Source organism: Panthera pardus, unplaced genomic scaffold, assembly GCF_024362965.1.
Source record: "Panthera pardus isolate Hobbes unplaced genomic scaffold, ASM2436296v1 HiC_scaffold_2, whole genome shotgun sequence".
Classification (NCBI taxonomy): Eukaryota; Metazoa; Chordata; class Mammalia; order Carnivora; family Felidae; genus Panthera; species Panthera pardus.
Genome location: NW_026526765.1, coordinates 147,654,137 through 147,681,682, shown reverse-complemented (window position 1 = coordinate 147,681,682; position 27,546 = coordinate 147,654,137). Strand labels below are relative to the sequence as shown.

The window sequence follows — 27,546 nt, the reverse complement described above, 5'->3', positions numbered from 1 at the left end:
GATTTTATTCTGATTGCAGTGGGAAGGCCTTGGAGTGGATGGGAATTAAGCAGGAGGGTCACCGCCCCCTCCCTTCTTTGAAACACATTTATTACCATGACTTTGTTTTGTCAGATGCTTTTCAGATATTTCAAGAATTCTGGGGCTGGAGAGGGGGAGAGGGAATTCCATTGCACAAGCAGCCGGAGAGGGCAGCCAGGCTTTGCGGAAGGCGGAGCTGTTGAGATTGGGGCCTCCCAGGCAAAGTGGCTGAAGGGGAACACAGAGCAGCCAGCCAGGGCCAGCTTAGAGAGGGCTGCAAGTGCCGAGTGCCGAGTGCCGTGCCAAGGTACCGGGGCTGCTCCTAAAGGCAGTGGGGAGCCATTGAGGGTTTCAGGCAGAAGAAGAGGAGGCCAGATCTGCTGAGTGGTGACCGTCCTGAAGAACGGTGCGTGGGGGTGTGGGCAGGACAAGAGGCAGAAATGCACTTGGGAGCCCCTGCTGCCTGCCTGCCTGCCTGCCTGCCTGCCTGGGAGATGGGGTTGGGGTCAGGGGAGGAGTGGGACAATGTGAGGGAGATGTTTGGAGGCTGTCTTCCGTCTTCAGTGACCCTTTTTGCCATGTCTGTCAGCTCTCTGCTTGGCAGAAATGTTGTAGCTGTGTTCCTATTAAGGAATTTGACTCATCGTTTCCCAATGGTCTCCATGCACAGGTGGGTCCCATTGGCTTCTAGCATCTGTGCGGCATCTCGTGGGGAATGGAAGGGAGCTGCGCTCCAGGGCTGAGGCAATTTTGCAGCCCCCTGAAAAGCTGATGTCACCCTGGGGAGCAGGGCAGGGCCCACTCCTCAGACCGGCAGAGGGAAAGGGTGGTGGGTGGCCCTCTCCTCAGCACTGCCCTGCATTCCCTGAGAGGTATCATAGAGGGAGGCCAGGGCATGGCCCGCTGACTCTCCTAGAGGAACAGACCATGTGGAGAGGTATCCCCCGTGGAAGGGACAGAGGCTTCCTAAGGGAGAAACCATGAAAGGCTCATTGCAGTTGAAAGTGACTGGGGTCAGGGGGTGGCTGGGGGAGTCTCCAGAGCAGGCCTGGCTGCCAACCTGACCCATGGCCTAGCCTCCTCACTGGCTCTCTGATGGGTATGCTTCTCCATAGCCCAGCCCAGCCAATGCAAGCTGGCAGCCAACAGGCAGCTTGGAAGGCAGGGCCTCCCCTGTCCAGTGTGCGCTCAGTGGCCTGACACCCCAGACTCAGGTCGCCTTGCCACCACCCCCAGCAGGATGTGGGCCTCTGCCTCATAGAGCTTAGCACTGAGTGGTGGGGTCCCTGGGGTTCTGGTTACCTCCTGTCCCAAATCAGGAGTCAGGGTCAGGCTTGCTCAGTATCCAAGGACATGGGACCCCTTACCCAAGATGCGAGTGGCTACCTTTGGGCACAGTGGCAGGGGCCAGGGGAACAGGAGGATGGTGGGCCCTGATGGGCAAGATCTGGGCCAGGAACTGGGAAGGGGACCTCCCTCCCTGTAGGAACCAGCAAGCATACCCTCACTCAGAACCTCAGCTTACCCTTTGCTCAGGTGGGATTGACCACCTCTCATTCTGGCCTCCAAGGGCTGTTGGGAGCATAAAATGATCTAGATAATTTTGTGAACTCAGCCCTGAATCCCTTCCGAATATCAAGGCAGGTTTCCTGTCTTCGTAAAGATTGTAACACCACAGGCTTACAGCCTCACCGTGCACTTGAGGAGCCAGGTCCTCTTGGGATGCACCCCTAGGCCAGCTCTGAGAAGTGCAATTAGAACATGGGCTCCAGAGAGGCACTATCAGGGTGTCAAAGGAGGCTGAAGCCCCTCATTTCTGGGGAAGCTCTGAGAGATGACCCCGGGACATTTTTCCTCCCTGACTCCATGCAGAGCAAAGATGGACCACCTCCATTTGCCAACAAGAGGATGAGGCCAAGCAGGCCCCAGGGTGTCCCAGGGCTGTATAGGAGGTGCCCTCCCCAATTCTAGTCCACGTCACTCCTGACATCTGTTCTTTCTCTCCACTCATCCCCAAATCTGAGCCCCACACTTGACACTTCAACTGCTGTAGTGGGCACTTCAATCTACATTCCATAAAGGAGGCAGAGTAATCTTTGTAAAATGCAGTGTCATTATATTTCTCTCAGGGCTCCATATCCTCCATTGCTCTTTGAACAGAATTGGAATCCTTCTCACTACCTGAATACTTGTGTAGTCTGACCTCAGAGGCCCTTTCCCCCTGCCCAGTTCTTAGAACACACTTTACTGCCTCTGACCCCCAGGTCATTTGCATATGCTACTTTCTTTGCCTGGAACACTATCCCTGCTTTGCTGAGCTAACTCCTTCTCATTTCTTATCTCTGAGATGAAATGCCACATCCTTAGGGAGCCCACTAATCGTCACTAGGGCAGATTCACCATTAATATGCCCTCAATTTCCCTGCCTATCTCTAAAGGTCCTCATCAGCATCATCATGATGGTGGAGCTGTTTTTTACAGAAGGCCAGTTCCAGGCTGGTTACTGAATCCCAAATGCTAACATGATGCTTGGCATGCAATGGGCCAATAGCTTTCTCCTGGGTCTACTGGGTACCTGCTAAGGTCCGTGGGGAAGGACAGTCCAAGGCCAGGCAACTCGGGACCCCGGGGGGGGGGGGGGTGGTGGGCCCTGTGAAAGGTCAGGGTGGCTCAGCTTGAGAAGTCCCATTGCAAATCTATAAAGGGGTTCATTGCTGGACTGGGGTGGGGGGGAGGAGGTTATACACTTGGCAGGATGGACATCTACACACCAAAGCTGATGGGTGAAGAAAAAGGCAGCTTTTTTTTAGTTCTTATATTTGATGCCACGCTCACTCCAGGATTGAAGGGAAAATGTGACCCGGCCCCTGAGAGGTGGCTCAGGCTCTTCCTGTTCAGAAGGCTTTAGGGGGAATAGTCAGGTCAGAGGGTAAGCTCTGACTCTGGGCTTGCCTTAGCTCAGGCTACTCTAACAACATACCACAGGCTGGGTCACTTAAACAGCACATAGTTAATTTCTCATAGTTCTGGAGGCTAGAAATCCAAGATCAAGGTGTCAGCCAATTTGGCTCTTAGTGAGGGTTCTCTTCCTGGCTTGCACATGGCCTCCTTCTTGCCATGTCCTCACATGGTGGGGGACCCCACTCTCATGACATCAGCCAATCCTAATAGCCTCTCAAATGCCCCACCTCCAAATAGCATTATGTTGGGGGTTAGGAACTTGAGGGGACACAATTCAGCCCATACCAGGGCTGTTCATCTCCTGTCCCTCCTCCCTCAGGGTAGGGGTGGTGCATGGTTTAGCCACCCTGCATCTGCACACATCTGTCCCAGCATGCTCTGCCCTGGGCATTGACCCTCCAGGCTTTGGCCCTGCAGTTGGGGTCATTCAGGGTTTATTCTCTCTGCCGTGGCCACACAATGTCTGCCCTCCTACAGGACAGCACCCCCTGGACTCTCTCTGAAGCCAACCCACAAGCCAGCCTGCAGCTATCCTGCCCACTATCCCTGGGTCCCCTATGTGTAGTTGGGAGCTGTACTCCATTTGGGCTCTCTGAAGCCACCCCTTCTCCATATGAACCTGTCCCTTCCCAGGTCCCAGACAGCAGGATCAAGCCCTCTCTGCTTTTGATTTCTTCCCAAATATCAGGGCTATTTTTATGCTCCCTGCCCTGTTCCCCACCCCCCCCCCCCCCCGTGACTCAAGACATGGGCTGGAGGTCAGGGGTGGAAGGAGTAAAGTGAAGCCTAGTCATTCCTCTCAGTCTTTCTTCCCACTTTCCTCCCTCCTGCCCCCTCCAGCTGCAGCGGGACCTCTCCGTGTAACTGCTTTCTTGGCTTCCACACCATGACTTTCAGTCAAAGACTGTGAGCCAAATTGGCCAGGCTTTGCCTGTGAGAGATAAAGCAATACTTTGGAGACAAAAACCCCTTTCTCTCTTATAAACTGGCTTTTAGAGCTATCGTCTCACTGTGGACTAAAAAGTCTAGTTTGACCCACATTTAGGGATGTGCACCCTGCCCCTGTGACCTCATGGCAAGGCTTCCGGCAATCCAATTTAGTGGTGGTGACAAATATGGCATCTTGCTGTTAAGCTTTGTGAGACAGGGACTGTCATCCCTGTTTGTGGAGGGCACCGCACAGCGTGGGCGGGTTGACAGCCTCCCCTGGGCTCCACCTTGTCATCTGCAGGTGGTCCTCAGGCCTGTGGCTCCTGCTGACACCTCCCTGGTTGTCTTTCAGGTCAACGAAATCTATCATGACGAGTCCTTGGGGGCCCACATCAATGTCGTGTTGGTGCGGATAATCCTGCTTAGCTACGGGAAGGTGAGTGAGCTGGTGGCTTCCAGACACAGTGGAGCCTCCCCAACTCTCGTGATCTCTGTGGGGTGAATGGGACCCTCCAGTGAGGCACGGGTCTCCTCTGAAAGCCAAAACCTCAGTGCCTGTCCCCAGCTTGGCCCGTGGTACCTGGAAGAGACAAGAAACTCGTGAGCCTCCCCCATATTCCTGATCCCCTTTCACCTCACCCCTGCTTTTATAATGTAGGTTTTGTTATTATTCATGTGTGGAGAGGCTAGCTGATGATCAGGAGGTGACTGCCATGGAAAAGTCGGTTTATCATTCACACAGGGCCACTGGGGCAGCACCAGGATGGGTCAGAAGGCAGAAGGAGTGGGGGACTGTTGTCTCCACAGGAAGGGCTGGGTGTGGCAGAGTAAGCAGGCACAGGACTGGCCAGCGTGAGTAATTCCTGCGGGCTCTGGGTCTTAGGTGGCTAGTACCTGCCCTGAGTGACTCAGTCAGGGTGGTGAGAGCCCAATGAAGGAGGTGGCTGGGGGTGTGGACTCTGAACTGGTTGGTTTGCATTTGAAAAGCATGCTCCAGAGCGAGTTGTTTATTATCTCTAGGAATTGGCTAACCCCAGGAGGGTCAGCATGGCCCCAGACATCAAAGCATCAGAAACACAGGTTACTTCTCCCCTCCCTCCCACCTCTTCCACCCATGTTCTCCTCTCCTTATGCTGTGTGGCTTCTGCCCTCACTGGGCTCTCTTGCCCTCCCTACCTTCTCTTGCTGTCAAGCTTGGTGCTGTCTTTCCTAGCAGCGTGCAGGGGTCTGTGCAGCTGGGGTAGGAAGCCCCCAGAGACAGTGACCCAAGACCTGAGACAGAAAGATAAGGGGATGCAGAGAAAGGAAAGATGGTGAGGAAGGAAGAAGCCCTGTGCTGGGCAAGTCAGAAGTACTTTACCCGTATTAACTCACTGAAGCCAAGGGCAGATGGGGAGGCGGATATATGACAATCCCCGTTTCACAGATAAGAACCCTGAGGCTTAAAGTGGGTTGGTGGTGTTCTGGGTGAGTGGCCAGTGTCATTTGGCTCCTGCGGAGTTGGGCTTCTCACCCTGCAGCCAAATTCTAGACTCCATCGTCTGACTTTGCTCAGTATGTACAAAAATCAATCATCAGGCATGGTAATTAGGTACAGGGTTAATTCATCTGCTCAAAGGCAAAGAATCTTGGTCTCCAACAGTAAAATCGAACTGCACACAACCTACAAGGCCCGTGGTATAAAAAATGACAATGGAGGGCTCGTGTGGCCGGATGAATTCCAGGAATAGTAGATCTTGAGCCCACTCTCTTTACCCTAGGAAGCATGTCCCTCTAAAGTAGAAGCGGCCACAGTAAGGACACCAGTTATGCTCTTTCATGCACCCCTGGGAGAACATAAGATGTATCAAAGAAGACTGTCAGAACAAGGCAGAAATTGGAAAAAAACTAACCACGGGAGTCTTTCATTCTCTTTTTAAGATCTTTAACAGATTACATTTTAAAAGGCATAGAAGTTTCAAATAAAATAATAATAATGTATAAAGTTAAATTAGTAGTTCTATCATTTTCTTCTTTGCCCTGTGTGACTCCTTTTTGAGGAATCCTAGAACACTTGAAAATTACAAAAGTACTTTAGGTTGTAAAGAAAATTCCAGTGAATTTTATACAGCAGAAACTGTCCAGGCTATCTTTTCTGACTCAGTGCCCTAAAACGCGGTGGAAGGAAGGGATATATGAACTGAAATAAAAAGTCCAATTTCTTTGAAAAGTTAAAAAAACAACCTGCTGGGAAGACTATTAGAGCTGGGAAAATTAATGAAAGTGATAGTACTACAGATCAAAACCTATATAGAGTGTGGCCAAAGCTGTATTCAGAGGCAAATTCGCAGGTGCTTTCCAAGATTACACAAGAGAGAATGAATACACATGGACCCTGCAGTAATGTTAGAACAAAAGTCCATAAGAACTGCAAACCAAAAACCTAAGGAGGACAAAAATAAGGAAGTAGTTTCGGAAAAGCAGAAATTAAAAAATTAGGAAATAAAAATAATTGAACCAATCAAGAAGAGAACCTTAGTGAATGCAAACCTCTGACATAAAGAGAGAGAGAGAGAGGAAACACAGACTGAAAGATGAGAAAGGGTGTACACAACGTAACCTACACCAGGATGCTTATCTGGACAGAAGAGAAGGCATTTGGGGCAGTTGCCACACTAAGCCGCTGCTGGAAGACCCCCAATTTGGGTCCTCTCTCAACCCCCCTCCCTCTGGATGGCCAGCAGATGAGGTGGACCAGCTATTGGAGGGCTTAGGGAGGCTCTCTAGCCCTGTGTCCAGGTTTGGGGTGCTGCACTCCCTGGGAAGGGAAGCTGAGGGTGGACCCTAGCCCAGAGATCCAGTCCCAGCCTCCATTCACAGGCAGGGGTCTTTGGAATGGCCCAGTGGAGTAGCTGTCCACATGTTCTGCACCCCCCCTCATTTCTCTCCTTCCCCAGACCAGCTCCTTCCAGCCCCTCCATTACCACCTGGGGCCCTCCAGCCAGCATCCTTCAGTGTCTGAGAATTTTCAGAAATTTGGCATGAGGTGTGGACACAGTGAGATCCCCCACCCCTTTTCTCTACTGCTGGAGGGGGGAAATGGGAAACTTCAGGTTGGCCAAGGGCATGGAAGTAGATAGAGTTGGAGAGCCACAGAATGGTCTGGGCACCAGGTGGCAGCTTGCGTCCCCTCTGCCCCTGGTTGCCCCCATATTGGTTAAAAAGAAAAATTTGGAAATTGTGTGTTGTTAATTGCTTCCTAGTGGTAGCAAAGCTTTGGCTCTCAATTCGGCCTGAAATGTGTTGATTGCTCAAGGAAGCAAAGCTTCGTTTATTTTAACTACACCCCAGCAGGCTCTGTGCTAAATTGTCCCCACCCAAAGCCATTTTTTCTTGTTGTTTTCCCCTTCACAGCTGCCAGCAGGTAGATAGACTGTGTGACCAACAGGCCGACATTTGCAGAAGTGTCAGAACCTGAAGGTGAACAGTTGAGTATCCCTGAGTCAGGGACGAGGACACCCTGGGAAGCCAAGGATTTCCTGGGAAATGAGAATATTTCAAAGCCGAAAATGTTAGAAAACACCATAAGTCCCATAACCATGGAGGGAACTCAAGTTCTCTAGCACTTTCAGAGTTCTCTGAAAATTACCTCTAAATAGAGAGTCAGATCATCTATTTTTGCCAGTGCATTCTTATTCATTTCTAAGGAATTATTAGCAAGGATAATACAACACCATGGAAATCGTTTCAGAGCACACACACACACCATATATACATATATATATATACATATATATATATATATATGTATATATATATATATACATATATATATATATATATATATATATATATATATATTCTGACATCCACCCAATTTATTTTTATAGCCAGTGTGATTCCTATACTCAAAGCTGCCAGAGGTAACATGTCCAAGACAATGTGCAGACCTGTCTTCCTTCTAAAAATAGACATAAAAAATCCTGAGGTTTAATTCAATAATGCAGAAAAAGAAACTCCCAGCACTATAAAATAGGGTTTATCCTGGGAATAAGGCAATTGTCGAATATCAGGAAGTCTGTTCATATAATTCATCACATTCGTTTGCCGAATGACAAAAGCTTGTAATTGAACCCATAGTTTTTGAAGGGTTTCTGTGTGCCAGGCTCTGTGCTGGGCCACTGACGTGGTCCCTGACCTCAAGAGCTTCTAAAGCAGAGGTACAGACAAAGAAACAATGATAACAGGGGGTCAGGGACTCATGGGGGGAAGATGAGGCAGGCAGCCCTCACAATGTCAGGCCAACTGACTGGAAGGGAGTAAAAGGGAGAAGAACCAGAAGAGGGGTGTTTCCAGGATCTGATTTGCATTTCCAAGAGGATCCCTGGACTCCTGTGGGCAGCATGGTGGGTGGGAGCCTGGCTGAGGAGGGTGCGGGCGCCATTGAAGGGAGGACGGCGGTGGGCTGTACCAAGACCATGGCCACAGGCTGGGGTAAAGAAGGCAGATGGAAGAGAACTGTAGGAGGCCAAATCCAGAGGACGCGGGTTCTAAGTGGATGAAGGTGGGGAGACCCTGAGCCCATGCCTCAGGCAGCCAGGTGCATGCTGATTGATGTCAACCACTCAGATGGACAACACAGGAAGAGAATCGGGGTGTCAGAGGGAGAAAGGCAATGAGTTCAACAGGGATGTGTTGAGTTTGAGGTGCCGAGTGCCACCCCAGTAGAGATGGCAGGAGAGGCTGGCATGGGGGCCTGGGGCTTGGAGAGAAGAGATGAGTATTGCTTGCAAAAGCATGAGTGGGGGGTGCATGGTGAAGTATGCCAAATGGGGGGCCCCTTAGAAAGAGCTCCCAGGAGCCCCTGATGCTGAAGCCACCAGCAGGGCAAGGGCATGGTCTGCAGCATAGTTGCTGAGAGAGTACCTCCCAGTATTCAAAAATCTGTGAAAACTAGTAACAGATGGTAACATGACAACCAAAATTTTATTTAAAGGTGGAGAAAAGAAGCACATGTCCCTAAGAGCGTCTGCATAGCTAATTCATAGGATGCTCCCAGACATTTACACGGGAAAATAGAGGGGTTCCATAGTCCAGTGAGTCTGTGAAAGACTTGTCAAAGAATCTGTCAGAGACTTTACGACAGAAATGTGCACAGTGAATCTCAAGAAGTGAATCACTACACATAGCTTCTCAAACCTGTTTCTCAGTGGAACCCTTTTCTTCACGTAGTCAACATTCTACAGAACTCACTTTGGGAAATGCTGCCCTCATTGAGGCAGTTACAGTAAACGTGGTGACCAGAAGGTAGCTTTGTTACTGAGGTTCTGGAAATTCTAGATAATGTCTTAGGACATGGAACCAATATCAGAAAAGAACAGATGAAATTTTAATTGGTTGCTGATGATTATGTGCCTGGAAAACCCAGAGGATCCATTGTAAAGCTTTTAGAGTTAATTAAAGAAGTTTAGTGACATGGCCAACTGTAAGATAATTCTATAAAGATCGCTAATTTTTGCACAAACCCACAATACCCTAGTAGTAGGTGTAATAGGGAAAGAAAAGTTCCATTTACAAAAGTAAGCAAAAATATAAAATATCTGGCCCATTCCTAACAAGATAGATACAGGACCTACAGTAAGTAAATCGCACATGGTTTTGTTTTTAAAGTTTATTTGATATAAAGAGAAAGAGAGTGAGCACAAACAGGGGAGGGGCAGAGACAGGGGGAGAGAGAGAATCCCAAGCAGGCTCTGCACTGTCAGTGCAGAGCCCTGTGCTGGGTTCAGACCCACCAACTGTGAGATCATGACCTGAGCCAAAGTCGGAGGCTTAACCAACTGAGCCACCAAGGCGCCCTGAAAATTGCACATTGTTAATGATAGGAAGGAAATAAAAATAAAGGCAGAGACATATGTTGTTCCTACAGGAAGACTGGGTATAGTAGAGATACTGATTTTTCCTAAATTAGTAGTTGGAAATTTGGTGAAATGATTCTAAGATTCATCTGGAAGCCTTATAAGCCAGTCAAGACTGGCTGGGAGAGGCACCTGGGTGGTTCAGTCAGTTGAGCATCCTACTTGATGTCAGTTCAGGTCATGATCTCATGGTTCGTGGGATTGAGCCCCATAATAGGCTCTGCACTGAGAGTGTGGAACCTGCTTGGGATTCTCTCTCTCCCTCCCTCTCTCTGCCCCTCCCCTGCTCGTGCGTGTACTCTCCTTCTGTCCCTCTCTCTCAAAATAAATAAACATAAAAAAAAAGACTGAATGGGAAAGCCTCAAAAGCTAAGCAAATAAAGAGAGATTTACTTCAAACATCTTATAAAGTGAAAATAATTAAAATCATACTGTATTTGCATAAGCATTAACAGATCAATTGAATAAACTATGGAGCTCTGAAAACACTTCATATATTTAACTTAACATGTGATAAATATAAATGAAATGGTTATTAAGTGTTATAAATAAATATATGACAAATATAAATTTCATGTATAGTAAATTAAAAATAACATATGATAAATAACAGGCCAATAAAACATTCAACTATTTAAACCACAAAAATCAAGAAGAAAATATTGGTTGTCAAGGGGGCTCCTTAAGCGTAAGTACAATAGAAGGAATTGTAAAGGGGAAGATAGATATGTTTGAACACTTAAAATATAAAACTCTCCAGAAACAATTACAAGACAAAGCACGAGCATGAAAAACACTCGCAATATGGCAGTGATACCCTAATATATGAAGAGCTCTTACAAACCATAGGAGAAACAGAATTGGCAGTGGGTATAAACAGTTTACAGAAGAAAAATACAAATGGGCAAAAAAAAAAAAAAGAAGGAAAAAATTTTAACTGTACTATTAATCAAATAAAGAATACAATTTGCCATTTTTATTTTTTTTCAGTTTATTTATTTTGAGAGAGGGAAATAGAGAGAACACGAGCAGGGGAGGGTCAGAGAGAGAGAGGGAGAAAGAGAGGATCCCAAGCAGGCTCCACGCTGCCAGCCCAGAGCCTGATTTGGGGCTCAACCCCATGAACTGTGAGATCATGACCTGAGCTGAAACCAAGAGTCAGACGCCAACTGACTAAGCCACTCAGTCACCCTGCAATTTAACATTTTTAAAGGATCACCTGTGCTCAGATTATAAAGAGGGATTTAACTGCTGGCTTGGATGGGTAAAGCATTACCCTTTTCTGGTATGAGTATAAGTAGGTACACATTTCTAGAAGGAAATGTGACAGTACTCACCACTGCCCTTAAAAAGGTTCTTCCTGTTTGCTGGCCACCCGCCTTGTTCATTTCTATGACTCTATCCCAAAGCAGTTATCAGAATTGCGGACAAAGTTTTAAGAAAAAGACAAAGGCCATGGCCTTATTTCTAAGTGTAAACAACTGGGAAAAATCTGAACTGTCTACTAACAGGGGTCCAATTAAATAAACTGTAATACGTCTGTGTGGTAGAATATTAGGCTGCTAATAAATCCCACTTTATTTTTTTTTATTTTTTTAATGTTTATTTATTTTAGAGAGAGAGAGAGTGTGTGCCCAGGGGAAGGGAAGACAGAGAGGGAGACACAGAATCCGAAGCAGGCTCCAGGCTCTGAGTTGTCAGCACAGAGCCCAAAGCAGGACTCGAACTCACCAACCGTGAGATCATGACCTGAGCTGAAGTCAGACACTTAACCGACTGAGCCCCCCAGGTGCCCCATAAATCCCACTTTCAAAGCACTGGGGAATTGTTACAGCATACAGTTAACTTTATTTGCTTTTGGAAAACAGAATATAACTTATCGTATGGGGTTTTTTTAAGTTTAAAAAAAATTTTTTTATGTTTATTTATTTTTGAGAGACAGAGAGAGACAGAGCGCGAGTGCGGGAGGGGCAGAGAGAGAGTCACAGAATCTGAAGCAGGCTCCAGGCTCTGAGCTGTCAGCACAGAGCCCGATGTGGGGCTCGAACTCATGAACCGTGAGATCATGACCTGAACTGAAGTCAGATGCCCAACCTACTGAGCCACCCAGGCACCCCCTAAGTTTTTTTTTTTTTTAATGTTTTCTATTTATTTTGAGAAAGAGAGCAGGGGAGAGGGGCAGGGAGAGAGAGAGAGAATCCCAAACAGGCTCCGAGATGTCAGTGCAGAGCCCTATGTGGGGCTTGATCTCATGAACTGTAAGATCATGACCTGAGCCGAAATCAAGAGTCAGATGCTTAACCAACTGAGCACCTGTGTGCCCCAACTTATAGTATGATCTTAATTTTGTGTACAAATATATGTACAGAAGGGACTGGAAAGAATACATCAAAGGTGACTAATTTTCTCTCTGGGCAGTAGGCCATGGATTTTTATTTTCCTCTTTGTATTTTACTGAACTTTCATAATTTATCATGATAAGCATGTTTCTTTTCTACACAAAATAGTGCATTTTTAATTATGAAAAAATAGTTTACATTTTTTAAAAAGCACTTAAAAATGGCAGAATCCAAGTAATCCCGTTTAACTGAATCCACCTGAGTAGAGTCTCCAGTGGCATGCGACAGGGCTCTGTCATGTCCAACATTTTATTCCTAATTTGAAGGAGGACATTGAAGGGATTTTCTGCTTTCACTTGGCACCTCAACTCTGTGGAGGCTCGGAGACAATTGGGGAGGGGAGGGGTTCTTCTGCCCTCAGGGTCACTGTCTTACCTTTCCTGCGGTTGGGCCCAGGGGCTCTTCCAGTCTCCTGGTTAGGGACCTCTGAGCAAACCATCTGGGCTAGAATGCAGGCTGCCACCTTACCTGCAGGTGAGGCCAAATCCCCCAGGAGTACAGGCACCTCCCTCAAGGCCAGGGCCATGTGGTTACACCCCTCACCCCAAGTCTCCCAGAGGCAGAGTGGAGAGCATTGTCTGGCTCTTCCCAGGGAGGTATGGGGAAGTGGGTGGGCCACAGGGCTGCCTGGAGGTCACGACCAGCAAGGTGCGTGGCTGGAGCTCACCTGGGCAGTAGGGTAGCTTCAGTGAGACCAGTACTTGGACAGTGGCAACCAGGAGGGGCACAGGGGGACCCCAGCTCCCATGACTTCCTACTGGGAAGGAGTTTAGGAATTGGAAGGGAGAATCTGGAGCAGGAAGCACGCTTTCAGAGCTAAACCCAGAGAGCGCCTACTGGGCCCCAGCCGAGGGCTCAGCAGCCCAGCCTCACACCTCTGCCAGTGACATCAGAGGAGTCAGGATAGAGGTCATCGCAGGCTGTGGGGGATTGCCCATCCCCGGTACCCCCAGCATGGCCGAGAGGGACGGCATGCTCCCTGCTCCTCTGCTGCCCCTGGGGATCCAGCTGGGCTGACCTGTCTCCTGTAGCAAAGCTTACCCATGCCCTGCCCACCTTCTGCCCTGCCCTGCCTGTCCCCTGGGAGCCCAGGTGGGGCCCATGAGGCTGTGGTGGAGGTCTCTGGAAAGGGCTATCGCCTGTCATGGCCAGTGTGTCCTGGGGGATTCCAGAAAGTTACAGGGCCTGGCTGATGCTCGGTCCTCCTGGGGCAGGTTGCTGGAGTGTGAGGGCTTCCAGGGTGTGGCTTTCGATCTCCTGAGGGAGGACACATGGCAGAAGTGCAGGCAGGGGTTCAGGAGAGTCAGGAGGGCACCGCTGGTGCTGTCCAGATACCCTGACGTGAAGGGACTGAGTGCAGACCCCACCTGTTGGTCCAGCATTGCTGGAACAGGGTGTGCCACCCTGGGCACAGAGGTTTGGTGCAGCGTACTTAGCTGTGGGCTCTGGTTGATTTAAGAGAGCAGAGTCGTCAGCCTCAGGACTCAGGAGCAACATCCCGCTGACCTGGAGCGACCCGACAACACAGGAAAGTGACCATCTGTGAAGAGCAGGTTTAGGGCTGAGGTCGCTGAGCCGGCACACAGAACACTCAGCCCCGAGGGCCCATCGCTGACCAGTAGTCCTGGAAAATATGTTTAAAAGGAATTCTTAGAAAAGGAAAATGTGACAAAACCAAGATATACAAAAATACCAGCCCAGACTTTTTATTATTAAATTCCGTTCCCATAAAACCACACCATCAAATTGCTGGACAGGTTTCCCTTTTTGGCACTCGTCTCATTGTGGACGGTTAACAGTGTGTGTCCGCTAGTCACAGATCCCACTTTGCACAACCACTGGGAGCAGGGCCCTGTTTGCAGGTCTCTGCCGGCAGGGGACGGCAGGGGGCGGCCGGGGGTGTCGTCTTAGGAACAGGAAGAGCAGGTCACACGAATGGAGCGTGAACTCCCCGTGAAGTGACAAGTAAACAAGTTTGTTTCAGAGTGGGGAGCACCTTGAAGGAAATAGAACTGGGGGTGGCCCCAGATGGAGTGGCCAGGCAACTGACTGCGCAGCTGGGGTCTGAGGAACAAGAGGCCCAACATTCGTGTCGGAGGGAATGATTGTTCAGGGAGAGACTGGACAGGCTTCTAGATTGAGGGTCTGGAGATGGGGCTTGGCTCACAGTGAAGATGAATTCTGATGAGCTGCTCTTTAAGGAACTCATGTGTCCCTATCAAGGAGGGCATCCCCCATGCCCAGAAGGATTTAAGCATCATGAAACCAAGATGACTGTAGCAGGGACTCCTGTGAGGAGAAGGGACTGAGCTGTGTCCCCCAAGATCTGGGGGTTCTCTTGGCAGGGGCAGCTATGAGGCCAAGAGCCAGACTTGGGGCAGAAAGTGGCCCAGGCATTCAGATCCTGTTATTCATTCCAAATCGTGATGGAAATAGACCAGCTCCCCAGAGCCTGTCTCCGGGTCCCCACCAGGCTCCAGAGGGGATAAAATCAGTAGCACTTACATGCGTGCCATGTTGTTTGTCTTCCAGCTTATGAGAAGCTTCTAAGTTATCTCAAGTTTTTCCTAAAACAACGTTTTTTTCCTCATTTCTTAAAAAAAAAAAAAAAAGAAAGGAAGGAAGACAGAAGAAAAGAGATTATCTTATTTTATACAATATGCCATCAGCCAGGGAGCAGAACATCGGCAACACTTGAGGGTTGCATAGCAACTGGCTTTCAATTGATTTTTTTGAGAAGGCACCAGAGCTACTGAACTGTTCTCATTTTAAATATTTCCTCGGATGATGGAAATCAAAAGCAAATGGAAATCAGAGACTTGGGGACAATCAGAGAGGAACATAAGGTATCTTGTCGTGAAAGACCAAGTCAAGACCAAGTGGGGAGCACGCATAGGAATCTTTCAGCGTTGGAGGGGAAAGGTCTAAGGAATTCTGACTGTGATGTCCGTGGGCATCACTCACCTGTGCTAGACCTCAGCTGCCTTATGGGTGTGAGGGGTGGCAATGACAGAAGTCCCTGTACTCCTGGCTCTGTACTGTGGTTGTACCCCTTCTGCAGATGGGGAGCTCAGCACAGTGAGGTAACTTGTTCAAGAACACAAGCAGATGAGACATGAACAGGTCTCCTACCCCAGGACTCTCATGCTGCCCAGGTGAGCTCCACCTGTCACCTGCCCATGCCCTGGTAAGCTGCTGGGCGAGTTTGGGGTCTGTGGGGCTCTCTGACATGTGGTGGCACTGGTATAGCCACCCCATGGCGCTGTTATTCCTAGAAGACCAGCCTCCAGGCTACTGGTCCAGTTTCCCTCCTGTGTTCTTGACTGAAGGAGGGAAGGGCATAAATAATTCAGCTCATTCAAGGGCAAACAATGGAAATGTCAGAAAGCAATGATTGGAACAGAATTTTTAAACGGGTCTTAATTGGCGTGTTAAGGGTGGGACCGCAGAGGTTGTCTCTGGCCTTCAAAATCCCCCTTTGCCCTGTGCATGCCTAGGCTCAGAGCTGCAGCGCCAGCCTGAGAGGGTTGGGAGGAGGTGGGCGGGGCCCTGCCTGCCGGCCCGGCGCGCGAGAGACCGTTCTTGTGACAGCAGCGCCACCTGGTGGCCACGTCTGGGCTACGCCCTTCCTTTCCCGTCTCTCGTCACAGCCCGGGAATAGAACACTTCCGATTGCAGCGGGGCTTCCAGGCCCGCAGATACCTCTTGTGTAGCAGGACTTGGGAGCTGTTTACTTCTGTTGTCCCTGATGTGGTTCCACCTCCAAAAAATATATCTTAGGGCAATTGTACAGCTTCAATTAGACTATTTCTGTAAACCTGGAGCTACCACCCAGGCTGGGGGTGCAGAAATGCCCCTTCCACGGTGCAAACATCGTGACCACCACTCAGCTGCAATTCACTCTGTACAGCTGATGCCCGCAGCTCCCTCCGGGGGAGGACCGTCACATCTGTGAGGTCCTCGGCTGGTGCTGCGGTCAGCCCCTTGCAGGGCTCACGCATGGTCCCCATCGCAGCACAGGTGGGAACGGGAGAGTTGTACAAACAGGTTTTCCTAGAGAAACCCGCGCAGAGACGAGTAGACAGCCGAGAGACAGGTGCCTTGAGGGCTGGCTGGAACGCAGGTGTGAGAATCTTTCTTAATGGAAACAGGCAACCCCCCCCCCCCCCCGCCCCCATCCTCTCTCTGGCACTTTGGAAGGAGATACAAATGGGAGAAATAGCTGTTTCCTCTCTTCGCTGGGAGGAGGGTCACAGCTCATAGGCTGTGGTCTACAGCAAAGACAGGGCGGTCCGTGGTGCCTCCCAGAGTGAGGCCCATCAGAGGTCTGCGTGGATGTGGCTGGATGGCAGAGATGGGGGTTGAGTTGCTCAGGAGGAACCGTCAGAGCCCACGTGACCCACCTGGGCTGGCCCAGACACCTCTCCTGGGCCCTCTATTTGGATAACTCTGTTAGGAGTCCCTCAGCATGTGGGAGGAGCAGGTGGAGGAAAGGCTGAACCTAGGGGGTGCAGGGAGCAGGTGCTCATGGGAACTTGCTTCCAGGGTTTCTCCAGGAAAACCTGCTTCAGCTGATGTCCAGTCCTTTTGAGCTCCTCTGGCCTCACTCAGATTCTGGGCCAGCCTTTGATTTGTCAGGGGCAGGCAGAGCATTTGGACTGATCCCCTAGGGGCTGCACCCAGATAAGGGGGAGAGCTCCCCAAAGCCAAACTGCCAAACTCATACCAAGCAAGCAGGCTGGACAGGAGAAAACAGTCCCTTGACTGTGTCCCCAGGTACCGTGGACCCCGAGCTCGCAGACCTCTCCTCAAGCCTCCCCCATGGGCCTCCTTGCCACTTCTACTGAAGCCAGAAGCCTCCTCCTCCTCCACCTGCCAGCCCCCACACCTCTCTTGTTCATCTCCTGCCACCCCGTGATTCTAACTCTGCTGATATGGCACCAGCTCCTGTTCCACATTGTCCCTCTCCCATGTCCCCTCCCTCCTCAGTGACCCAGAGGCCCTCTGCCTGCCATGGTGCACAGGTCGGTATCAGGTCACAGGCTGGCCCCTAGGTACCCACACCCTCCTGAATACTCCGGACCCAGTATGGATGAGAATCCCAGTCCTAGATTCTTTTGTCCCCATCTTAAATGGGCCAGAACCTTGAGAAAGTTGGGACGTGGGCAGAGAAATAAGATGTATAAGCAGGTCTCCATCTTGGGTGCCCAAATGCTGACATCACCCTTCTCCATCTCTGAGTCCCATCTGGGCTGCAGGCTCCCAGGGCCCAGTACACAGCCCCTGTTTTCTGAGATCCGCCTCCCCCAGGACCACTTTGTCCTGGTGCAGCCCTTCCCAGCCCTTCTCTCTGGCCCTCTCCTCGGGGAGTCTCCTCAGAACCCAAAAGCCGAGAGGTGGGGGGATCCCAGACAACCCCTGCTCTAGACCCTGCAGCACAAACCCCCACGGGCCTGGAGAATGCAGGTGGCAGGCTGCCTTCTTGAAATGGGCAAAGACAAGGCAAGAACAAAACGCAAATCAATATTTCAATAAATTATCCTGCCGCAGCAGCGAAATCACTCTGGCTGCCAGAGGGGCTGGGAGCCTGGGCTGAACTGTAGGAATTTCTGGGAGGAAGGAGGCGCCTGCCAGTGTCGGGTCCAGCCGAGAAGGATGTGTTGGAAGGGGGCTGTCTGCATGAGGTCGTCTACTCCAGGGCTCTCAACCTGGTAACCTGGGGGATGTGTTTTGTTTGGGCCACATAATTTGTTATGTTAATTTGAGTCAACATTTACTACGAGCTAGGCTTACTTTATAAAATTCAGATTTAAAGATTGGCCCTGAGAAATCCAATGTGGCGGCTCCGGGCACCCATTTCTGCTTGCCAATGGTAGCCGTGCGCTGAATGCCATCACCCTATCCACCATACACAGCAAGGAGAGATCTCTGCAGGGTCTCATGTGGGCAATTGAACACTCCAACCAGGAAGAGACACAGGTCACTTTTGCTCACAGCTCACTGGCCAGAGTGGGCTCCACCTCCCACCCCCTGCTGCACCTTCCTCTGGGCTGGCCATCTCTGTGCCTGTGTCCAGCAGGTCCTGGTCACCAGACCTGTCATTCCAATCTGTGACTCTACTTCATCAGGACTCATTTTGTCTTGTTATAACGAGCACACTCAGCTCCCAGGTGCTCTGTGCTCGGGGCTTGGGAATTGGTGTGCCATCTTGTAAGTCATTGACGTGGATAATGCATGAGAACCCTGGCAGTGACCAGGAAGAAACAGACCACCTTCAGACATGTCTACTAAGGAATGCATAACTCTGCTTTACGGACAGATGGATCCTTGAAGAGAAGAAGCGGGGAGCTTGGGTGGCTCAGTCATTTGAGCATCAGACTCTTGATTTTTGGCTCAGGTTATGATCCCAGGGTTATGAGATTGAGCCCCACACCGGGCTCCAATCTCAGTGTGGAGCCTGCTTAAGACTATTTCTCTTTCTCTCTCTCTCTCTCTGCCCCTCCAGACCACTTGTGTGCTCACCCTCTCTCTCTCAAATAAAAAGGGGGGGGGGGTGTCTGCGTGGCTCAGTCAATTAAGAGTCCAACTTTGTCTCAAGTCATGATCTCACAGTTTGCGGGCTTGAAACCTGCATCAGGCTGTCTGCTGTCAGCACAGAGGCTGCTTCAGATCCTCTGTCTCCCTCTTTCTCTGCCCCTCCACCACTTACTCTCAATCTCTCTCTCAAAAATTAAAATAAACATTAAAAAGAGAGAGAGAAGAAGAAGTACATGCTCAGGACTCTGCTTGGACAGAACTGTTCGGTGGTGGGAGTTCAAGGTGAGAGGAGCTTACACGCTCACTTCCTGCTGTGAGGGTAGCAGAGAGAAAAGGGAAGCATGTTGCATGTAGGAGCCTTGCTTTGGGGACAGTATGGTGTGTATTTTGTTTGGGGAGGCAGTTTAGGGCAGAGAGTTGAATATAGGCCTTGGTTTTAGGCTTCCAAGCTGTGTGACTTAAGGCAAGTTACTTGACCTCTCTGAGCCTCAGCTTCCTGCCTCTCAAGGTGGTTTTGAGGACTGAACTAGAGAGTGAATGCCAATGTCACGGTGCAGAGAGAGCTGCGAGGTTGCCAGTCCCTCAGCCAGCCTTGGCTCTCTGGTGTGCGCCATGATACCAAATGGGGCGTGGTTCTCCCGGTGGCTTCCTGTCTGTGGTTCCTGACGGAATGGTTGCTATGCCCCTGCTCTTTGTGTGGCTCCTTTGCTAGATCTGCTGCAGTTTTTCTCCTCCACTGTATTTGTGTTGTTTTCTGTAATACCTTCAAACGGGGAAAGCATAGGGTTCCCTTCCCCTGCTCTGGGCTTACACACCATATCGGGAGTTCTGTCTCCCCTGCCCTGGACCCTGCCAGCACTGTGAGCTCTTCAGCATGAGGTCCACATTGCCTTTGCCTCCTGCCCAGGGCTGCCACAGAATAAGTGCCTGAGAGACCCACAGGGACCTCTAGAAATGGCATAGACGGAATGGAATGTGTGAAGCCTCAGACGGCCTCAGAGTTTTGCCTCCACAACTCACCTAAAAATCAGGCAGTGGTTTTGTGTGAAAACTCTTGCAGGTGTGTGTGACCGGGGAACCTTCCCTCCACTCAGAAGAATGGAGCCAAGTGGGAGGTGGGCCCCCAGGGGAGCTGGGCTCGGTGCCACCTGGACCAGGTCCCCAACAGAGGGCTTCTGTGAGCACTACAGCCTTCTCAGCTCCCACCTGGTCCACCAGACGCTAAGCCCTCATTTCCATCTCTCCTGCTCCCTGCAGTCCATGAGCCTCATTGAGATTGGGAACCCCTCTCAGAGCCTGGAGAACGTCTGCCGCTGGGCTTACCTCCAGCAGAAGCCGGACACAGGTCACGATGAATACCACGATCATGCCATCTTCCTCACAAGGCAGGACTTCGGGCCTTCGGGCATGCAAGGTGAGCCTTGCCTGTGTAAGGCACAGAAAGGAGAGAGGCTGGGCATGGGCCAGCCATGGTCCAGGCTGGGAAGTGTGTCAGGATGGGGAGAGGCCAAGACCACCTTAGCCAGTGAGAGGCTGCATAAGTGCTAGTGACCTTCAGGCTCATTGAAAACCATCCTGGCCTCTGCCATTTCCCCCCAGGAAACTGCATCCCCCCAATGGGACAGCAAAAGTCAGAGGTGGTGAAATGGGCAGAGCCTGGGGTGGCAGTCCAAAGACCAGACAGGATCCAAGGTGGGGTTCCAGAATTGTTTGCTTCCCCCCTTTAAAACAAAACAATTTTGAATAAGTTTTCCGCCTTTAGAAGTTAAGAGATTTTACTTAAAAACTCAAACTATATAAAAGTGACAGATCTAAGAGGAGAAATTGACAAGGCCTACAATTATAGTTGAAGATTTTAACATCTTCTTCTCAGTAAATGATAGAACAATAGGTAAGAACAGGGATAAGGATACAGAAGACTTGAATGAAGAAACTTGACCTGAGTAATTTCTAGAATACTACGCCAAAGAACAGGAATACACACTCTTGATGAGTGCAACATAAAACCATACCAAAACAGGGACACATGGGTGGCTCACTTGGTTAAGTGTCCAACTTCAGCTCAGGTCATGATCTCATGGTTCTTGAGTTCCAGCCCCGCGTCAGGCTCTGTGCTGACAGTTCAGAGCCTAGAGCTTGCTTCAGATTCTGTGTCTCCCTCTCTCTCTGCCCCTCTCCTGCTCTCTCTCTCTCTCTCTCTCTCTCTTTCAAAAATAAATAACCATTTAAAAAAAAGACATACCAAAGCAGACTATGCAGGGCCATAGGGAAATCTCAACAAAATACAGAAGATCGAAATCATACAGAATACGTCCCCTGACCACACTGGAAAAGAGAGCTCGAAAAATTATGAGCGTTTTAAAACTAAACAGTATATGCTCATCAATAATCTGTGGTTCAAAAAAGAAGCAACAGCAGAAATTAGACTATATTTTTTAACAAAATGATATTGATAATACAATGTATCAAAAGTTGTGGATGTAGCTAACATGACTAAGTTGGTATTTATAACCTTATTTACACATTCATTAGAAAAAAGGGATGAAGGATCCAATCATGGAAATATCTATCTCAAAAAATTTGGAAAAAGAACAGCTAATTAAACTCAACAAAAATAGAAAGGAAGGAAATTATAAATGTAAGAGCAGGATTGTTGAAATGGAAAACACTAGTAGAGAAAAATCAACAAAACCAAAATTTGGTTGTTTGGAAAACATGGATTAGAATTGGGATGCCCCTGGCAACGCTAGTTTAAAAAAGAAAAGAAGAAAATACACATTTACTAAGATAAGGAATGTAAAAGGGACATCATTACAAATCTTACTTTAAAAAGATAATGAGATAATGAGGAGGTATTTTGAACATCATTGTGTTGATAAATTGGCTAATTTAGATGAAACTTACAAATTCTTTGACAAAACATAAAATCTGAGGGAAAAAAGGAAAATTTGAATAGTCTCATATCATCTAAAGATATCTGAATTTATGATTAAAAGCCTTCCCTCAAAGTAAACTCCAGGACTCAATAGCTTCACCAGAGAGTTCTTCCTAATTGTTAAGGAAGAATAATGTCAATCCTACACAGACCCTCACAGAATGAAGAGTCTTGTCATCTAATTTTATGAGACCTGCTAATATTAGTACCAAAATCTGAGATGGACATCAAAATTATAGGCCAGTTTCTCCCATGAATATAGATACAAAATCCCAAATGAAATATTAGCAAACCAAATCCAGTACTACTTAAAAAAAGCACTATATGACAATGAATTTGGGCTGCTTCTGGGAATGCATGGTTTAACGTATGAAAATCAATCATGGTAATTTGCCCCATTAATAGAATGAAGGAGAAAAACTTACAGAATCATCTCAACTGGTCCAGAAAAAGTATTTGACAAAAATCAATATCCATTTGTGATCAATTGTCTTACTGAACTAGGAATGGAAGAAGATGTTCTTAATGTGATAAAGGATACTTAGCAGAAAAAAAGCTATAACAAACATCATATGAAGTGGTGAAATGTTGAAAAGATTTCCTCTAGACCTGAGAATCGGTCCAGAATATTTGCTATCACCACTTCTATTCAACATTGTAGTAGAAGTCCCAGCCAGTGAAGTAAGGCAAGAGAAAAATAAAAATATAAGGATCAGAAAGGAAGAAATCAAACTCTCATTTGAAGATGATATGCTTGTGTACATAGAAAACCCAAAAGAATCTACAAATAAATAATTAGCATTATTAAGTAATTTTATGGATATAATATCAATATATATATAAATCAACTGAATTGATATAACAGCAAAAAATGAAAATTTGAAAACTGGTACCACTTATAAAATAAATAACAAATAAAAAACAGCAAACACCTGGGAATAAGTTTAACAAAATACATCCAAGATCTGGACCAGAATACTGTAAAACATATGCACAGAAGCTATAAAGACTAAATCAATGAAGGGATGTGCCATGCTAACAGATAGGAAGACTATCGTAAAGAGATCAGTTTTCTCCATACTGACCTGCAAGAGAACATAAGTGCCCTCCAGAGCAAGTTTAGACCCAGCCGAATATTTTGAGGATATTGACAGGTTGATTCTAATGTTCACATAGAAATGCAATGGGCCAGGAGCAGTCAAGAACAACTGAAGAAGATGGGCAAAGTATTCAGTGCTCACAATAGTCGTTAAAAAGAGTATTTTGATGTGAGGGTTGACAAATGTATCTGTGTCAGAACAGAGTCCAGGATTGAACTTACAGATGGATGGATGCTGGATTCATTGTGAAGGTGGTCCCATGAAGCGGAGGGGAAAGATGATATTTTTAACAAATGGTGTCAGGTCAGTCAAATATCCAAATTGGGGGGTAAATACAGCTTAATACCTTCCTTTAAAATTTTTTTTAAAGTTTATTAATTTTTGAGAGAGAGAGACAGAGCGTGAGAAGGGGAGGGGCAGAGAGAGAGAGAGAGAAAGAGGGAGAGAGAGAGAGAGAGACACAGAATCCAAAGCAGGCTCCAGGCTCTGAGCTGTCAGCACAGAGTCTGACGCAGGGCTCGAACTCACGAACTGTGGGTTCATGACCTGAGCCGAAGTCGGATGCTTAACCGACTGAGCCACCCAGGCACCCCAGTACCCTCCTTTTGAAATGTAATTTGTTTCATTGAGATATAATTGACATATATCATTATATTAGTTTCCAGTATACAACATAATGATGGGATACTTGTATGAATTGTGAAATGATCACCACCATAGTCTAGTTAACATCATCATCACACATTGTTACAATATTTTTTCTTGTGATAAGAGATTTTAAGATATGTTCTTCTAGCAACTTTCAAATATACCATACAGTATTATGAACTATAGTTCATGCTTCACATTAGATCCCCAGAACTTATTTATCTTCTAACCAGAGGTTTGTACCTTTTGACCCCCTTTACTCATTTTTTAAAAAATGAGCTCTAAGTATACTGTGGTGGGGAGGGGGAAATGACACCAGATAACATTCTAGCAAAAAATTTGCATCGGTATTTTTTAAAGTTTATTTATTTTTGAGAGAGAGCATGTGCATGTGAGCAAGAGTGAGGGGCAGAGGGAGAGAGAGAAAGGGAGAGAATCCCAAGAAGCCTCCATGCTGTCAGAGCAAAGCCCAATGCAGGGCTTAATCCCACAACCATGAGATCATGACCTGAGCCGAGATCACGAGTTGGATGCTTAACCAACTGAGCCACCCAGGTGCCCTCCTTCGCTCATTTTAACCACCCCCCCCCCCGCCCCTGCCTCTGGCCACTACCAATCTGTTCTCTGTATCTATGAGGTTTTGCTTTTTTTTTTCCTTAAGATTCCACATAAAAGTGAAAGAACAGCAAATTTGTGTTTCTCTGACTAACCTATCTCAATGCCCTCCAGGTCCATCCATGTTGTGAATGGCAGAATTTCCCTTTTTATGGCTGAATAATATTCCATTGTATGTATATACCGCATCTTCTTTATCCATTCATCCATTGATGGACTGTTAATGGGGCAGTGAACATGGGGGTGTAGATATCTTCTTGAGTTAGTGTTTGTATTTCCTTCAGATATATACCCAGAAATAGAATTGCTGGAACATAAGGTAGTTTTATGTTTAAATTCTTTGAGGAATCTACAAAGTGTTTTACATAATGGCTGCACCAATTTACATTCCCACCAACAATGTGTGAAAGCTCCCTTTTCTCCACATCTTCACCAACCTTGTTATCTCTTAGTCTTTTTGATTCAAGCCATTCTAACGGATGAACAGGTGTGGAGTGATACCTTATTGTGTTTTTGACTTGCATTTCCCTAATGATGAGTGATGTTGAGCATCTTTTCATGTACCTGTTGACCATCTGGATGTCTTCTTGGGAAACATGTTTATTCATGTCCTCTGGCCATTTTTTAATTCGATTGTTTGTTTTTGCTATTGAGTTGTTTGTTTTCCTTATATATTTTGAATATTAGCCCCTTATCAGAAAGATGATTTGCAAATATTTTCTCCTATTTTGTAGGTTGCCTTTTTCATTTTGTTGATGGCTTCCTTTGCTGTGCAGAAGCTTTTTTACCTTGATATAGTCTCACATGTTTATTTTTGCTTTTGGCATCAAATCCAGGAAGAAATCATCACCAAGACAGGTGTCAGGAAGCTTACTGCCTATGTTTTCTTCTAGGAGTTTTATGGTTTCAGGCCTTATGTTCAAATCTGTCACACTTTCAGTTGATTTTATATATGCTATAAGATAGTAGTCTAGTTTCATCCTTTTTCATGTGGTTGTCCAGTTTTCCCAACACCATTTATTGAAGAGACTGTCTTTCCTTACTGCATAGTCTTGGCTTTTCTGCTGTAAATTAAATGACCATATATTTGTGTGTTTATTTCTGGGCTTTTATTCTATTCCATTCATCTGTATGTTTGTTTTTATGCCGATACCATACTGTTTTTATTACTATAATTTGTAATATAGTTTGGAATCAGGGAACATGATACCTCTAGCTTTGTTCTTTCCCAAGATTGCTTTGGCTCTTTGGGGTCTTTTGTGGTTCCCATACAAATTTTAGAATTGCTTTTTTGTAGGGGTACCTGGGTAGCTTAGTCAGTTAAGCATCCAACTCTTGATTTTGCCTCAGGTCATGATCCCAGACTTGTGGGATCAAGCCCCATGTTGGGCTCCACACTCAGTGTGGAGCCTGCTTGGGATTCTCTCTCTCTTTCTCCCTCTGCCCCTCTCCCCTACTCATGCTTTCTCTCCTTCTGAAACAAGTCTTTTAAAAGTAGAATTGTTTTTTTCTATTTCTGTGAAAAATGCCATTGGAATTTTGGTAGGGATTGTTTTGAAACTGTAGATAGCTTTTGGGAGCATGGACATTTTAACAATATTAACCCTTCTGATCCATGAACACAGAATATCTTTCCATTTATTTATATCATCTTCAATTTCTTTCATCTATGTCTTACAGTTTTCAGTGTACAGGTATTTTACTTCCTTGGCTGAATTTATCTCTAAGTATTTCATTCTTTTTAATTTAATTGTGAATGGGATAGTTTTCTTAATTTCTCTTTCTGATAGTTCGTCACTAGTGTTTAGAAATGCAACCGATTTTTGGATATTGATTTTGTGTCCTGCAACTCTACTCAATTTGTTCATTAGCTTTGACATTTTTTTGGTGGAGTCTTAAGAGCTTTCTGTGTATAATATCACACCATCTACAAATAGAGACAGTTTCACTTCTTTCTTCCTATCTGGATGCCTTTTGTTTATTTTTCTTGCCTAACTTCTCTGCTAGTACTTGTAATTCTGTGTTCACTAAAAGTGGTGAGAGTGGCCATCCTTGTCTTGTTCCTGATCTTAGAGGAAAAGATCTCAGTTTTTCACTGGTGAGGATGATGTTAGCTGTGGGCTTGTCATATATGTGTTTTATTAATTTTGAGGTATGTTCCTTCTATGACCTCTGTATTGAGAGTTTTTATCATAAGTGGATCAGTGGAATTCTGTCAAATGCTTTTTATGCATTTACTGAAGTCGATCTACTTAATATACAAATATCATATTTGTGGATGTCTTAAATCTTAAGTAGGTTTTAGATCTAGATATGAAAGGTGAAATAATAAAACCTGTAGAAGATAATAGAGAAAACTATCTCCATATTTCTCAGAGTAAGAGAAGATTTCTTTAAAAAAGATGAAAAGCACTAACTGCAATGGAAAAGATAAATAACGTTAAACATTACCATTAAAAACTTTGGTTCATTAAAGGCCCTGTCAATCCATTGGGGAAAATATTCATAATACATATATCTAACAAAGAACTTATATCTGAAATATATGAGCTCTGACAAATTGATAGTAATAATTAAACAGCCCAGGGTGCCTGGATGGCTCAGTCAGTTAAGCGTCTGACTTTGGCTCAGGTCATGATCTTGTGGTCCATGAGTTCGAGCCCTGCATCAGGCTCTGTGCTGACAGCTCAGAGCCTGGAGCCTGCTTTGGATTCTGTGTCTCCCTCTCTCTCTGCCCTTCCCCAACTCACATTCTGTCTCAAAAATAAATAAACATTAAAAAAATAAAAAATAATAATTAAACAGCCCAATAGAACAATGTGCAAGAGATTTTATCAGGCTTATAAAAAACCTAAATTGATCAGTAAATATAGGAAAAGGTGCTCAACTTAATTAACATTAGGGAAATGAGTTAAAACCACAGTGAGATATCAGGACACACCTAATCGAGTGGTTAAAATTTTAAAAATACTGAAAATGCCAAATCTCGGTGACAATGGGGATGTCATTCTCACTCTCTACTGATAGGAATATAAAATTCATACAAGTACTTTGGGAAACTGTCTGGCAGTGTCTGTGAAAGCCAGACATGTGCCTACAGGATGGCTAGTCTCTACCACATGCAGACACATGTGCAAGATTGTGCAGGAGTGTTCCTAACAGCCTTACTTCTAGTAACTCCTAAACAGGGAGAAACTTAAGTCCATAAGCTGGAGAGTGGATAAAGGAAATGTGATCTATTCATACAGCCGGGAAAAGAACTGCAGCTATTTCTACACACCGTGGATGAATCTCACGCATTGAACAGTGAAAGATGCCAGGCAGAGAAGACTATATACTGATGGTTCCTGCTTATTTCAAGTTTGGAAGCGGGCAAAGCTAATCTGTGGCATTAAAAGTCAGGAGAGGGAGGAGGAGAGAGGGTGTCGTGGTTGGAGGCAGCAAGAAGGGGTTTCTGCTGTGCCGATACAGTTGTATTTCTAAACTGGGGAGGTGGCTACATG

The 27,546-nt window shown here is 46.8% G+C and overlaps 1 protein-coding gene across 1 annotated transcript in view; it reads left to right on the top strand.

Annotated features, from left to right (window-relative positions):
• The window catches only part of ADAMTS2 (ADAM metallopeptidase with thrombospondin type 1 motif 2), a 242,979-nt gene that overhangs the window by 161,719 nt on the left and 53,714 nt on the right, over positions 1 to 27,546 (top strand). The window contains exons 5-6 of the mRNA XM_053907583.1: positions 4,265 to 4,348; positions 20,003 to 20,159. Of these exons, the coding sequence (XP_053763558.1) occupies positions 4,265 to 4,348; positions 20,003 to 20,159 (241 nt within the window). The remainder of the gene's footprint in view (positions 1 to 4,264; positions 4,349 to 20,002; positions 20,160 to 27,546) is intronic.